Below are 14,943 nucleotides of genomic sequence, written 5' to 3'. Positions count from 1 at the left end.
TTCCTTCTGTAACCCCCCCCCCCCCGGTTTTCTTATCATTTTCAAATATCAATAATAATTAGATGGGCGGGGGGAACCCAAATGCCATACATAAAAATACATAAAAGAAATATAAGTAATATTAGCATTGTTTGGCACACTTTCCTCTTATATACAAAAGACGGTCTTCTCCTCTGCTGGCCTGTTAAGGACATCCAAAGCAACACATGAAATGTGGTTAACTTCTGCCACAGCCAGTGAGCTCAGCTTGGCGCCTCCCTCAGCTTGGTGCCCCAGCTGGTGCTGGCAATGCCAAGGTAGATTTTTTCACCAGTGCCACCAGACAGGTGGGTCAGCTGGGGCACCAAGCTCAGAGAGGAAGGAAGCGCCAAGATGAGTTCAGTGGCTGGGGGTTGTTTTTTATGTACTGTCAGCAGTGAGCTAGGGAGACAAGAAGAAAGTGCTTGAACTGAGCTGAGGAGTTCAAGATGAATGCTGGGGCATGAAAGGGTCTGAAGAAGAGGACCAGGTGGTGGCTTCATCGCAGATGGAGAGGTGAAAATGGGTGCTTAGTGGTGGCAGGGGGAGGAAGATGCAGGAGGTTATCATGGAGGGGGGTTCTGTAGAAGCAGGGGTTGCACCAAAGGAGGGGAGAGGAGGGGGCATGTGTTATGTACTGAGTTGAATAGGATCCAAAATGCAGCAGTCTGATTGGTCCCAGAACAATAGGATTCAGAATGCAGCAGTCTGATTGGTCCCAGAACAATAGGATTCAGAATGCAGCAGTCTGATTGGTCCGCAGGAGCCACCCAATCCAACTCCAAGTGGAAGTGAATCCGCAACCTGATTGGCCTACAGGAGAATCCCAGAATTAGCCAATCACATGGGGCCCATTGTGTAAATAATGTATATATAGCAGACATTTCGGGGGAACTGGCATTCCTCATTACTATGAGCTGAAGAAAGAGCATGAAATCCACACTCGACCCCAAGTATATTTCAGCATGGATGTGGGGGTAAACAGGGGTACAAAGGGGTAGAAGTGGATGTGGCAATGGGGCTGGGAAGGTGAAAAGCAATCTGAGTCTTTCCAAGGGGGTGGAAAGGGTTAGGGAGTTAATGTTAACTTCCAAGCATGGGGCGGAGGTGGGGAAGGGTTTGGTGAGTGGGGCAAGCAGGGGGACAGCTCCTAGTCTGTTTGCTTCTAGAGCCCAACCTCATCTGAACCAGATTGGCAAAACCATCTGAGCAGGCTAATTCCGGGAGTCCCACGGCAGGGGAAGCTAGCTCCTTTTTTGTTTCTGCTTCCCATATTCCTCCTATCAAGCTCCAGCACCAACATTTCCTGCACACCTTGGTGAGAAGATCCTTCTAATAATAGTACAAATGTCCACACCCTGCTGGAGAAAGTGACCACTCGGGTTGCGAAAGAAGGATGGCAGCTACTGGTGGTGACCTTTGCTATTTTTCATCATTCTTCTAGAATGAAGCCAGGCAGGCCCAGAGGCAAGATCTGTTGTCTTACTAGCTGGGGAAGGAACTGGCTAGAGAGGTTTAGGCATGTTAGTCCAGTCAAGGAGCAACTTCCTTTCTCACCTGGTAACTGGATATGGGGTCGTGGGATTTCCCCCTCACTAACAGTTTAAACTCTCCAACGGACTATAAATTCCAGTTGTCACATTTCTGAGGAGAGAAGGACAACCAAATCACAAGGAAGAAAGGGAGCCAGGTGTGATATCGACCCCCAAGAAGTTTTACGAGGAGGCTAAGCAAAGTAAGTACCACTGCCGTTGGTTTTGCTTAACGAATTGTTTCGTGCTGCACAACACCAAGCCATCAGTTTTAGAAGGAGGTTGGACAAATTTGAGGGAGAAAAGGCTCTCAATGGCTGCCGGCCATGATGGCTCTATTCTGGCTCCACTGACAAAGGCAGCAGTGCTTCTGAATTTCAGTTTCTGAAAAACGCACGTGTGGATCCAGCCACGTCGTCGCTGGGATTTTTCACCCCTGGAAAGAATGGCACCTTCTGCACAAAAGGAATTGACGTTCTCTCATTTAAACCCCCAGTTTTTCATTCATCGGATGAAGACAAAAAGATCTGTCAAAGTTCAATTCTTATTCCCCCTGCCCCTTCTTAAATTCACTTCTCTACATTTCTGCTTTGTTTTTTAAAAAGTCTTCCTGAAAACTCATCAGCATTCTTTGTATGCCCTTCTGACTAACGTTTTTTTGCAGGCAATTTCCCCTGATTGTTTGTTTGCTGACGTTTCAAATCAAGTGCTGACAAAACAGATAATGCAATTCAACGGCAACATAAATATTCATTTGAGCTGAAACACAAACATTTCTTCTGTGGGTGGCAACGGGGATCAAAACCAAAGTGGGTTTTGTCGGAGAGGAGTAACACCACAATTGTGACTTCCCTGGCAAGTCTGTCAGGTGCCCCTTCTCCCTCAGAGCTCCTCCAATGGGCACCACCCCTCTACCTTTCCCTCCGCTCTTTCTTGGCTCCATGAGGCAAAGCCCCCCCACATCCTATGCCTCTTCTTATTCCCCAACACTGCTTGACCCTTCTCCATACCTCTGTCCACCCCCCACCCCCGCTTCTCAATTCTGTCACCCCCCAGCCTCTCTGGGCCTTGGCCAGACTTGCCACCCCATCTCTGACCTTCTGCTTCCGGGCCTAATCAGGTCCCTCTTTCTTAGGCCAATCTGCTCTTTTAAACACCTAACATTGCCGTGCTGTCCTTGTATCATTGTCCGAGACAGAAATCCATGCCACAGGTGATTGTGAGGCCAAGGAGCGTGGGGAGGAGAGGACGTGCTGGCATTTTTGCTAAAAGGCCAGACTCACATAGGACCCAAATTTGATCCGGCCAGCTTCCTAGTTGCAGACCTGTCCTTTAAGAAGGAATGGGCCAAATCTCAGGGGTTGACTGCCAGCCTTCCATCTCCACTTCCCCTTCAAACCAATACAACCCTTGGCATTTTACGGTGTTTAGGATGAACTGTTTGTGTTGTTGAGCCATCTTGGGGGGGGGGGGCAGGGGGCTGATATCGAAAGGTGGAATACGGATCCTCTAAACAAATTGAAAAACTGTACCACCTCTCCTTTAGGTCTTTATCAACGGAAGATGAAGATCTTATGGGGATCAATGGTGTTGCTGGTTTGCAGTAAGTAGAATCATAGAATAGGGTGGGAAAGGGATCCCAGGGTCATCTAGTCCAACCCCCTGAAATGCAGGTATCTAAAAGTAACAGGGAGAGGAGAGATTAAATTATGTTCTGCTAACAAAAGGAAGGGGCCATACTTTTTTTTTAAGTGTACCCCCCTTCAAACTTGACAAAGCCTACTTCTGAGGACACCTTCATAATTTTGGGGAATTCTAATCTGAGCAACCGAAATCAAAATTGCAGCAGGTTGGTCTTCTTGATAAATTAATCCAGAACACATTTGCTTCTCCAGCCATCATCAGCTGTGGCTTCACCTACCCCCACCCCTATGTGGCTCCCAGCAGATTACCTCTGAGAGGATACAGCCCTCAATGGCGGGTGGGGGGGGGGAGGTTACCCACTTCTGACATGTATCAAATCCCAAAATGTATTAAAAATGCTAATTCATTTATGGATACCACCACCACAAGGTGTAGTGATAGCCGCTAGCACAGACCAATTTATTAACGAAGAGAGGTGGATCAATATTTGCTAGAGAGTATTTGCCCCATTTTCAGGAGCACCGAATACCGTTTGGTAGAAGGGAGAGGTGGAGAAGCAGAACAGCTAGGACAGATCCCTTTCCCTAATATGCTAAGCACCTGACGCCTTGTCCGTTTCTTTGCAGGTGTTTTGGCAGTAAATGGGAACCTCTTTCAGTTCGGAAGAATGATCCAAAAGCTCACTGGGAAAACGTCTTTCCCCCACTACACCACCTACGGGTGTTACTGCGGGGTGGGTGGCCAAGGCAAACCGCGAGACGACACCGACCGGTAAATCAATGGCTTGTGGGTTGTTGTTTTTTTACATAACTGATCACCTCGCTATTAAAGAAGCGCTGTGCTGGAAAGGATTTGTTGGTGTGGGGTCACTTGTTCTAGCCAGGTGGGGGGGTATTGAGTCGGTTCACCACACTGGAGGCTTTCATTATCCTCAGAAACATCCCCCCGCCCCACCCCAGATAGGCAGAAGGTTCTGAAATGGGAAGTTTTGAAACAAGAAGTCAAAAGGTAGCCCATGACCACATTCACACCATACATGTAAAGCTCTATGAGACCACTTTAAAAGTCGTGGCTTACCGCAAAGAATTCTGGGAACTGTCGTTTGTCGCTGAGAGTTGTTAGGAGACACCCCCATTCCCCTGGAAAAGCTACAGTTCCCAGCTTTCTCTGGGAAGAGGAAATTATTGTTAAACTACTCTGGGAACTGTAGTTCTGGGAGGGGAATAACTCTCGGCACCCTTAGCTCCCACATACAGCTCCCAGAATTCTTTATTGCCCCTGGTAATGGAGCAATAAAAGAACAAGATGGGGACCCCCTTTAATTCCTGATTGTCGCCATTTGATAAATTCATGGGCGTAAAATAGTACTGTTGTTTTAATTATCGGTGCAACTGATGCGTGTACCTTATACTGTACCTATTTTTTTATTAAGATGTGTATAAATAATCAAATAATAATAAAAAGAGCACCTTTAGCTCCCTCAGGCAGGTGAACAGCTTAGATTTCTCTAAAGGAGATTTCTCTTCCTTTTCCACAGCTGCTGCCTGGCCCACGACTGCTGCTACGAAAAGTTGAAGGACTGTAACGCCAACACCGACATATACAACTATTCCATCGACGATGGAGTTATTACTTGTGGTAAGTAGCGACAGGAGGAAAATTGGGTTGCATCCCTTCCTTTTTGGAGGACAGACAATTCCTACATACCATGAACTAAAGGCTATTGTGCGCCTGCCGATTTCACTAACGATCCATCGAAATTTGCACTCCTCCGACAGATGGCCATCCTACCTCTGTTTAAAATGAATCATAGTAACAGTAGAGTTGGAAGGGACCCCAGAGGTCCTCTAGTTCAACCCCCTGCAAAGCATGACTCACAGCTAAAGAATCGTAGAATCATAGGCTTAGAAGGGAACCCCAAGGGTCATCCAGTCCAACCCCCTGCGATGTAGGAACCACAGATAAAGAAACAATGAGAGATGGCCATCCAACCTCCAATGAAGGAGAGTCCACCACCTTCCAAAGGAGTCCCTTCTCCACTGTCGAACAGTAAGGTTTTGCATCCCAAATTCAACCCCTGGCATTTCCTAGTACAGCTGAGAGAGACTCCTGCTGGACATGCCACTGGGGACCTTCTACATGCATAGCAATTGCCCTACCACTGAGCTATGGCCCTTCTCCGTGTTCCTTGTTGGTAGCTGCCTAAACCACATTGCCACAGAATCACTGACTCGGTTGATCGCATTTTTATCCTCCACTTCCTCCGAGCAGCTCCCTGCATCTTCCTACCAACCCTATAAGGTTGATTACTCCGAGAGAGTGATTACTCTGCAGAAAGGGTGCATGGTTCAGCTACAGAGCACCTTGCCTTGCATGCAGAAGGTCCCAGCTGGCCTCTCAAGGTAGGGCTCAGAGAGACTCTTGCCTGCGCTTCCGGTGAGCTGCTGCCAGCCAGTGTAGACATTATTAATCTAGGTGGGCAAATTGTTTGGCTCTGTATAAGGTGGCTTGCTAGGAGGCACAGATGCAGCCCTCAGCTGTTTGCAGAAAAGGCAGGATGATGACATGACAGGCTCCATCTGTTCTCTCAACAGGTGAAGGAAGCAGCTGTGAAAAGCAGATCTGTGAATGTGACAAAACAGCAGCCCTCTGCCTGAAGGACCACCTGGACACTTACAATGAGGAGTATCGCTTTTACTTCGACAAGAACTGCAAGGAAGGGCCGATGAAGTGCTGAGCTCAGCCCCTGCAGGCCCAAAGCTGCATTGCAACTCCTCTTCAAAAATAAAAAAAATTAAGCTTGCAGTCATCGTGTAATGTTGTCCTTTCGTTGGGAGTTTGGGGAGAAACTCAGCTTGATTTACAGAGCCCAGTTAGCTGAGGGAGGATACTCTCTCCTTTTGAGGGTCGCACAGCAATCACTCTCATCCCCATCTCTCAGCTCATGGTGACCCCAATGACAGCTTTCTTCTTTGTGTTCGGTCACAAGTGACCCTATCAATAGACTCCATTGTGCAGAAACTAGTTTCGAACAGGTCCGCCAGGAAATGTGAGCTCCTATCATACCGCTTTGTGCCTCTTGACTGATCAGGACATCCGGAAAGCAAGACAATACATCAGTCCTGAGCTAAAAGGGCATGTGAGCCTTTAGTGAAAAGCTGTAACTGAGCGGTGGAGCATCTGCTTTGCATGCAGAAGGTCTCTGGTGCAATCCCCAGAGGCATCTCCAAGTAGGACTGGAAGAGAAAACCTGCAGAGGCACTGCCAGTCTGTGTAGACAATAATGAGCTAGAGGGAACAATGGTCTGAGCTGGCAGAAGGCAGTTTCCTGTGGCCCTGTGTAATTGGGATCCTGAGGCCCAACAGTTCCTTCCTTATTCCTGTGGGGTGTGTTGGGTTGAGGAGTAAGCTGGGTGGACCAATGGTCTGACTTTGGAAAAGGGCACAAAATGGCCATTGTGGGATGTGTGGCATACCCTCCAATGTTACTCCAATAAAAAATAGGAATGTCCTATTCCATAATAATAATAATAATAATAATAATAATAATAATAATAATTATAATTATACCTGCCCATCTGACTGGGTTGCCCCAGCCACTCTGGTGGCTTCCAATATATATGAAAACATGATTAAACATTAAAAAATCTTCCCTATACAGCAGTGGCGTAGCGTGGGTTGTCAGCACCCGGGGCAAGGCAAGTAATTTGCACCCCCTAACCCGTGGATTTGCTCCCCCTAACCTGTGGATTTGCGCCCCCTAACCCATGGATTTGCCCTAACCCGATGTTGCGCCCGGTGTGGCCGGCCCCCCCTGCACCCCCCACGCTATGCCACTGCTATACAGGGCTGCCTTCAGGTGTTTTCTAAAGGTTGTATAGTTACTTATCTCCTTGGGCATAACTCCAGAGCCTCCGACATTTCTCCAATGAAAATAGGGACGTCCAAAGGAAAATAGGGACATTCTGGGATCAAATAAAAAACCAGGACCCCTTCTGTAAATCCGGGGCTGTCTCTGGAAAATAGGGACACTTGGAGGGTCTGGCAAAGGGCTGCCACATCTAAAAAGGGACAAGACCAAAAAATAGGGTGTGCAAAATGGGGAACAGGGCCTACACATCAGCTCCTAACTGATAGAAACACTTTGCCCCCTCTTTACCTGTTCACAATGGAGTGTCCCTATCCTAGCATCCGCTGAAACATGGGCATGTTTAATAGACCATGTTCAAAGCTGGAGACGCTAAGTCAATGCAAAGAGGAACTGAGCAGGAAGAGCTAACAGCCTCTTGCACACTGTGGAGGTTTGAGGGGCTATTTATGGAGACCTTTTGTGGGAGCCGCAAGAGGTCCTGGCTGGCACACACGCACCTGCAGGTGCCAGGTTGGCAACCCCCGGATCTTCTCAGTAGGCTTCGCTGATCATAGCACGAGGGGAGGAACGAGGCAGCAACAGGAGTGAAAGCTTGTCTCAAAAGAAGTGCAGGAAGACCGCAGAGAAGAAGGCAATAGCACTCCTTGCCCTGCATTCTGCAGATTCTTTTGGCGCAGTGTTTTACCAGCCCTTTGCATAGGACAGCAGAATCTTGATGCAACCTTCGTAACACTGTACAATTGCACCAAGGTTCCTTTTTGGCAGTGTTATGCATCAGTTACACACACTGAATACAGGTCTGGCCCTACCATTAGGCAGAAGGCAGTGGTGAACTCCAGTGACAGGGAGCGGCAGGGAAGCCTGTGGCCTGCCTTGCAGAAGCAGAAGAAAACACTATCCCATCACCAGTGTTTAAGTAAGATACCTGTCCAGCCAGGTTCTTTACACATAATTCTTTTTTAAAAAATTCAGTTTTACACTATACATTTGAATTCAAACAATAATAGCAAACATCAACATATAGGATTCCCTGAATCCTTAGACTTCCCTCCACCCTTCATCATTTCCATAATCAAACTTTATCTACTGCATCATATAATTTCTCCATTTTTCTTTTTTTAAAAACAACAACAACAATTTTTACCTTACTGTAGTTTTAAATACACTACAAGTGTTACTAAAATCGTGCCAAAGTTTTTTATTGTTTACAGTGTTCTCTTAGGTAACTTGCAAATTTTCCCCATTCCTTATTAAAGTTGACCAGGAAAATCAGAAACCAGGAAGATAGAATCTTGACACATATTTCTTTGCACATAATTCATGTCAGGCACCAAATGGCAGATTCAGAGAGGAGGAGGGAGGTCAGTGTCTTAAAAATGCACCAATGGAGCCAGTTCCTGCACTCCTTGCTAGTGTGCTTGCAGTGCACTGTCCTCCGCACTGCCTCAGTCCTCCTCCTCCTCCTGTTAAGAAGCAGTGACAAACCCGGTGGGAATCTAGCATAGAGCCTCTGCTGCATCCAGTGAGCTGAACCTGGTCTTAGGTAGGCTGCAACGAAATGATCAGGAACACTTCCCAACCCGTGTTGAAGTGTGTGAGTACACCCCGGTAGGCCCCAGTGAGGATCTGAAGACTCTCAGCTGGGTCCTCCAAGATCTCCTTCTTGGGGGAGGACCACGCCACCTCAAAAAGGAGCTTCACCGCATCTCTCACCACCGTAGCTGTGACAAGTGTCCCTGGAATTTGGGGACTAGTTTGCCTCTATGGATGGGCACATCCTGGGAACGCCTTCATGTACTCAAGGGCCCTTAGTGAGAACTGTCAATATTGATATATCCTTTCCTAAGGCTATGGAGTGAACTGGCACAGAACAATAGCCTGAGTGTATGTGTGTGAAAGAGTGCATGTGTGTATATACGGTATACTGTAGCTTGCAACTTCCCGACTTCTTCTGTCCTATTCTAAGGAACATTCATTTCATTCTACTGATTTGGACAAACCGTGCAAAGATGGGGTGTTCGCTTGGGGTCCTTCTGCTTCTCCTGTGTGGTAAGTGCATGTTCAAGACAGTTGCATGTCTAAAGGATGCCAAATCTAAATTTTCTAATACCTCAGTACAGAAGAAGAGTTGTGTTGGTCTGTTTTAACATTTTAGCAACCAAGATTCACACGTGTTCTTTTCTTTTCTTTTTAAAATTATTTTTATTAAGATTTTACAACGTTTTAGCATAATCAAAAATTCAAATTACATTTTCAGTTAACACCCACCCCCTAACTTTCCCCAGCTTCCCTTTCTGGTTTATAGCATTTTTATTTCTTCTGCTTATAATTTTATATGCCTTATGTACTAAAATTAAAGTTGTACCTCATCAATCTGTTCTTAACATTTTAACTTCATTTTTCTATTTTCTATTTATATTTGTCCGTTGTAAGTGTATTACTCGCATCCTGCAAGTGAGTTCATTTCAATGCATTGTTTCTGTGTATATATCATAATAGGTTCCCAATCTTTTTGAAGTCATTGTTGTCCTTATCTTTGAGTCTCTCAGTTAGCTTCATCATTTCAGTGTATTCCATCAACTTTTCTTGCCATTGCTCTTTCATGTATGTTATTTTCAAGGAGGCATTATACTTGTAATGACATGAACTGTTCTCATGTGTGCTATTATTCTGTAGATTTTAGCAAGTGCTTAGGCATTCCTGAAACTGTCGGGCTTCTCCGCATTATAGGAGGAACACATGAACCTAAAAGGAACCAGGGAGGGGTGATGAAAGAAAAGTTAGGGGAAGAAAATGCAAATTAAATGTATGGGGGTCAGGGAGAAGAATTGACAGAAGAGCAGTAAAAAGAATTTTCAGGGTGGCAAACCTGAAATGAAAAATCCTTCTAAAACCAGATCACCCAATTCTGCCTGAAGTGGTGAAGGCAAATGTCTGTGCTTAGTTTGATGAAAGCTGAAATCAAGGAAATCACTGTGGCGTAGGTGATGCGTGGTTTTTGTGCTTGTGTGTATGCTATTTCCGAAAGAGGGTTTAGATAGGGTTGTTGCTCATTGCCAGCTGATGAGCCAAAAACATCACCACCACACCCTTTCAGTGCCATTTTGTGACTGGCAAGCCCTTGTCGTTTTAAGCTCCCTTAGGTGGGCCAGAAATTCTGCAAAGTTCTGCTTTCAATCCATCCAAAGTTCAGGCTGAGCAACGCAACAAAACAGGAGCACTGGGATTTCCCTTCCCTATGAAGAAAGGTTGCAGCGCTTGGGACCTCTTAGTGAGTGGCACATGACATGATAGAAGCATGTACAATTTTGCATGGCAAGGGGAAAGTGGACAGAGAAAAGTTTTCCTCCTTCTCTCCTAACACCAGAATGGTGAAGCTGAAAGTTGGAGGATTTGGGACAGCTAAAAGAAAGTTCTTCATGCAGCGCAGTGTTAAACCACGGAACTCCTTCCAACAGGAAGCAGTCTTGGCTACCAGCTTGGATGTCAGTTTCCCATTGGGGCATCTGCCTGGCCACTGTGAGGGCAGGATGCTGGTTAGATGGACCCCCTTTGGCCTGATTTGGCTAAAGGTTCTTCTTAGGTTCTCAGGCAGGCTTCTTGCTTCCAGCTCTCTCCTTAGGAAGCAGCAACCTGATCCAGTTTGCGGATATGGTCCGTCAGATGACGGGAAGGCTGCCCTCTCTCTTTTACAATGGGTACGGATGTTACTGTGGACTTGGAGGATCCAGAAAGCCCATGGATGAAACTGACTGGTGAGCGGGACTCTCGCTGAGAACAAGGGGTGAGGGAGAAACGGGATTCCGTTCTTTGCATTTAAAAGCAAACCTACCTAATTTGCACTCCCTGAAACGAAACACAAACGGAAATGCAGCCGTTTTGAAATTTGCACTTTGACCAAATTTGCAGTACCATCCTTCATACTAGTAATGCATTCAAATATGCATATGGTGGGGAGTATGCATAAATATATACAGTGGTTACCTCAGGTTACGGGTGGTGCTGTGGGTTAAACCACAGAGCCTAGGACTTGCCGAGCAGAAGGTCGGCGGTTCGAATCCCCACGACAGGGTGAGCTCCCGTTGCTCGGTCCCTGCTCCTACCAACCTAGCAGTTCAAAACCACGTCAAAGTGCAAGTAGATAAATAGGTACCGCTGCGGCGGGAAGGTAAACGGTGTTTCCATGTGCTGCTCTGGTTCACCAGAAGTGGCTTAGTCATGCTGGCCACACGACCCGGAAGCTGTATGCCGGCTCCCTCGGCCAATAAAGCGAGATGAGCGCCGCAACCCCATTCGGCCACGACTGGACCTACCGGTCAGGGGTCCATTTACCTTACCTCAGGTTACAGACGCTTCAGATTACAGACTCTGCTAACCCAGAAATAGTACCTTGAGTTAAGAACTTTGCTTCAGGATGAGAACAAAAATCGCGTGGCAGTGGCAGCGGGAGGCCCCATTAGCTAAAGTGGTGCTTCAGGTTAAGAATGGACCTCCGGAAAGAATTAAGTACTTAACCTGAGATACCACTGTATATATATTGGTGGAAATAGCATACCAAAATGCATCATATGAGGGGAAATTGCTTTTCAAGAATGGAGAGCCCCGTCACCTAGTTGCAGAACTTGCAGCCAACTTATGCTTTTGGGATGCTGATGAGGACTCTTAAGTCTTCTTCTTCTTTGGCAATCACTCATAACCAAGTAAGATTGTCTTCTATGAACAAGATCTTAACAGTGAGTTAAGTGACGGTGGAGGCCAGTTCTGGATCCACGTGTCCTTCCACAGTGGGGACATAGGTTTCTGGGCTGGAGTTGATCATGGTGAGGGATTGCCAAGCATGCCTTCCTCTTTGCTTGTTTCTCTCTTTTGTCCTGAGTTTGAGCATCTTCAAAGTCCATGACACCTTTGGTAAAGGCTGTTCTCCAATTGGAGTGCCCATAGACCAGTGTTTCCCAATTGTCGGAGCAGGTGGCGCTGTGGGCTAAACTACTGAGCCTCTTGGGCTTGTTGATTGGAAGTTTGGGGGTTCAAACCCCCACAATGGGGTGAGCTCCCATTGCTCTGCCCTAGCTTCTGCCAACCTAGCAGTTCAAAAACACGCCCGTGCAAGTAGATAAATAGATACTGCTGCTGCGTTTTGGTGTGCTCTGCCTTCTGTCACGGTCCTCTGTGCTCCAATAGTGGTTTAGTCATGCTGGCCACATGACCCAGAAAGCTGTCTATGGACAAACGCCGGCTCCCTTGACCTGAAAAGCGAGATGAGCGCCACACCTGCAACATCCTTTGTGAAAATCAGTCTGGATTATGGGGGCATCATCCAGACTGATCCCACCCCCCCAAAAAAACCTCTACAGCGTGAATAATAATATACCTAATCTCTCTGTCTTAATTGTCTTCCTTCTTGCCTGAAGTAATCAATTTGATCTGTGCTGCTTCCAGGTGCTGCCATACCCACGATTGTTGCTATGGAAAGTTGGAAAAACTGGGTTGCAAACCCAAACTAGAGCTTTATACCTACTTTGTCGGGAAGAGCAGAATCGTGTGTGGTAAGTGTGAACATGGAGTATGTTTGGGGTGGCTGCAGATACTTAGATGAGAGCTAGAGATGGGTGAGAAAACCAATTCACTCCCCAGTGGGCTTCTCTGCCAGCTGTTAGAAGCTGACTCTCGAGCTGAAAAGGGTTCCCTACCTCCCTGCTTCAACGAAAGGTGTGGCAAAGAATTAGGAAGTTAACTAAATAAGGTAACTAAAGCAAGCAAACAAAAAGCAATCATGCAGGCACAAAGTCAACAAGGATATGGGGGCTTTTCAGTGTTTTTCAGTGTATGGGCAGAAGTCATGGGTATGTCTAAAGTGCAATTGTCACAGACTGGTTGGACGCAGAGGAATGTTGGGAGGTACCAGCTGGGGAACCCGCAGGGGAAGAAAGCTCAGAGCCAGGGGATTGGTGGTGGGACAATGATGAGTTGTAAGAGGGAGAAGACTGGGAGGAAGAAGTGTCAAAAACTAAAGAAGTAACAGGGCTTAGTGAGCAGGGGGAGCCTGTGGCAGAGAGCAGTCCAGAATCAGAGCTAAAAGCTGCAGCAGGAGAAGGGGATGAGGGAGGCCAATAGGCAGAGAGGAGACAGGCTGGTGAAGAAGCACGGGTGTTTCCACCTGCTGCTGTGACAAGTTCCTCTCCTCTCTGGTCTCCCAGGACCAGGAGAGGCACAACGTGGGAGGAGCAAAGGCAGGCACACCAGCAGAGTCTCAGATTGCTTGAGGAGGAGACTTAGGCAGCTGTGGATGGCAGGGACTTTCAGACAACTGCCTCATAGGGGCAAGACTTGCTGCTGAGCTCATTAGGCCTGGCATCCCTGTGCAGATCCTTATTTTCTAATTAAAAGTTAACTTTTCTTGCTGTGTGTTATTTACTGCTGGCTCGCTCCTGACAGCAATGAGCTCTTGGCTCTCTGGGAAATGGTTTGTTGAAGCCAAGGGGGCGCAGTTGGAAACAGTAAGAGACTCAAAGAGACAAGTGGATAAGTCCCACTCCTGGGATGTGCAGATCTATCTCAACTTTTGGCTCTTTTGTCTTCCAGGTGGAAGGACAATGTGCCAGAAGATGACCTGCGAGTGTGATAAAGTAGCCAGCTTCTGTTTCCAAAAAGCCGCCTATCACATCAAATATGCCTTCTACCTAAACATTCTATGTAGAGGCCCCACGCCTCCTTGCTAGGATCCCGGAAAGGCTGCTTTCTCAACTGCCTTCCTGAAGGTGGTGCAGTTAAACATATCCTCTTGCTCAATGTTTATTTCATCCCATCATTTCTTAGAGTCAACCTTGCAGCGCCATTGTCATCACCTGACACACTTGAGATGCTGTGGGGGCCTCAAAAACCGGGCAGGCCACACCACTCCTACCTCTCCTGGGCCTCCAGCACCTGGCAACTTAGTCTGGGAGGCGCTTGCCATTTTTATTTCCCACAATGCCCTTAGTGTCATGTCACTCCAGGGCATTGTTGGAAATTTCAAGGACAGCTTCTCCACCTCAAGTGAGGTCCCCTCAGACTTGGAATTGACCCTACCACCTGATCTGGCCTCAACCCCAAACTTGTTTTTCAAGTGACTTGATGATGAATTGTTTGTTCTTAGAAATGCTTGTAAGCCATCCTGAGAGCTATACTGGATAATGGGCAGTTGAGAAGCTGCAGACATGAGTAAATAAAAACAAATAACATGGAATTCATGGTCTCCTCCATAATTTCCCAAACCGGAACAGAGGATTTGGGGGGTAATCAAAGCTGCAATGGAATCTCAGCTCGTCTGACACATACAGAAGAACAAGGTTTGTAGGACTGAGCTACACTACTTTGAACTGCAGTTGGAAGGTACCATTTTGAATGCTTCCCCTGCATTTAAGAAAAGAAAATAGAATTAGAGAAGAGGTTCAGCACAATGAAAAGCAAGGTAGGGCTTTAAGGCTACTAGCCACAATGACTATATTATACTCTGCCTCCACAGATGAAGGCAGTTTTACCACTAAGAGTTTGTCACATGTAACCAGTGAAGGCATGGAGAGGAACCAAGCAGTTCCCATGAGAACCAAAAAGTATCCAGCTAGAGACTCCAGTGCAAGCAGATGAAGAGCAGGCACTACTGACAAGCGGAGTCTAATCCGTGATCCCAAAGTGGGAATTAAGCAGCATGAATACTTGTGGGATTTGCTGCCCTGCCTCAAAGGCTGAGCAAACGTCAAGACCAAATATTTATCAAGCCCAAACAGGTTAAATAAGGGATCTGCCCTCAGGAGGAAAGATATGCGCCAAACACTGTAGGCAGTGAATATTATTTCTAGAGCCCTGAAATGTTTGCTTCACTTGGCCGAGTTCATCAGA

General features: G+C 46.8%; 2 protein-coding genes across 2 annotated transcripts; both read left to right on the top strand.

Moving 5' to 3' along the window:
• Positions 1 to 1,160: 1,160 nt before the first annotated feature.
• On the top strand, positions 1,161 to 5,999 carry LOC114602319 (neutral phospholipase A2 agkistrodotoxin-like). The gene is made up of 5 exons (XM_077931483.1): positions 1,161 to 1,753; positions 3,097 to 3,153; positions 3,821 to 3,965; positions 4,732 to 4,832; positions 5,789 to 5,999. The coding sequence occupies exons 2-5, from the start codon at positions 3,114 to 3,116 to the stop codon at positions 5,929 to 5,931; spliced, it is 429 nt and encodes a 142-aa protein (XP_077787609.1). The 5' UTR covers positions 1,161 to 1,753; positions 3,097 to 3,113; the 3' UTR covers positions 5,932 to 5,999.
• Positions 6,000 to 8,969: 2,970 nt separating this feature from the next.
• LOC114602320 (group IIE secretory phospholipase A2-like) lies at positions 8,970 to 14,290 on the top strand. The gene is made up of 4 exons (XM_028740399.2): positions 8,970 to 9,114; positions 10,676 to 10,820; positions 12,505 to 12,611; positions 13,648 to 14,290. Exons 1-4 carry the CDS (start codon positions 8,970 to 8,972, stop codon positions 13,782 to 13,784), a joined length of 534 nt encoding a protein of 177 aa, XP_028596232.2. The 3' UTR covers positions 13,785 to 14,290.
• The last annotated feature ends 653 nt before the right edge of the window (positions 14,291 to 14,943 follow it).

Source organism: Podarcis muralis, chromosome 7 (assembly GCF_964188315.1).
Source record: "Podarcis muralis chromosome 7, rPodMur119.hap1.1, whole genome shotgun sequence".
NCBI classification, from domain to species: Eukaryota; Metazoa; Chordata; class Lepidosauria; order Squamata; family Lacertidae; genus Podarcis; species Podarcis muralis.
This window is presented reverse-complemented; position numbering and strand designations above follow the sequence as displayed.

Coding starts and splice junctions, on each gene's coding strand:
- LOC114602319 (XM_077931483.1), top strand. CDS start 3,114: ATGAAGATCTTATGGGGATCAATGGTGTTGCTGGTTTGCA. Junction 3,966..4,731: donor CCGCGAGACGACACCGACCG/GTAAATCAATGG, acceptor CCTTTTCCACAG/CTGCTGCCTGGCCCACGACT. Junction 4,833..5,788: donor CGATGGAGTTATTACTTGTG/GTAAGTAGCGAC, acceptor TTCTCTCAACAG/GTGAAGGAAGCAGCTGTGAA.
- LOC114602320 (XM_028740399.2), top strand. CDS start 8,970: ATGTGTGTATATACGGTATACTGTAGCTTGCAACTTCCCGACTTCTTC. Junction 9,115..10,675: donor CCTTCTGCTTCTCCTGTGTG/GTAAGTGCATGT, acceptor TCTTGCTTCCAG/CTCTCTCCTTAGGAAGCAGC. Junction 10,821..12,504: donor CCCATGGATGAAACTGACTG/GTGAGCGGGACT, acceptor TGCTGCTTCCAG/GTGCTGCCATACCCACGATT.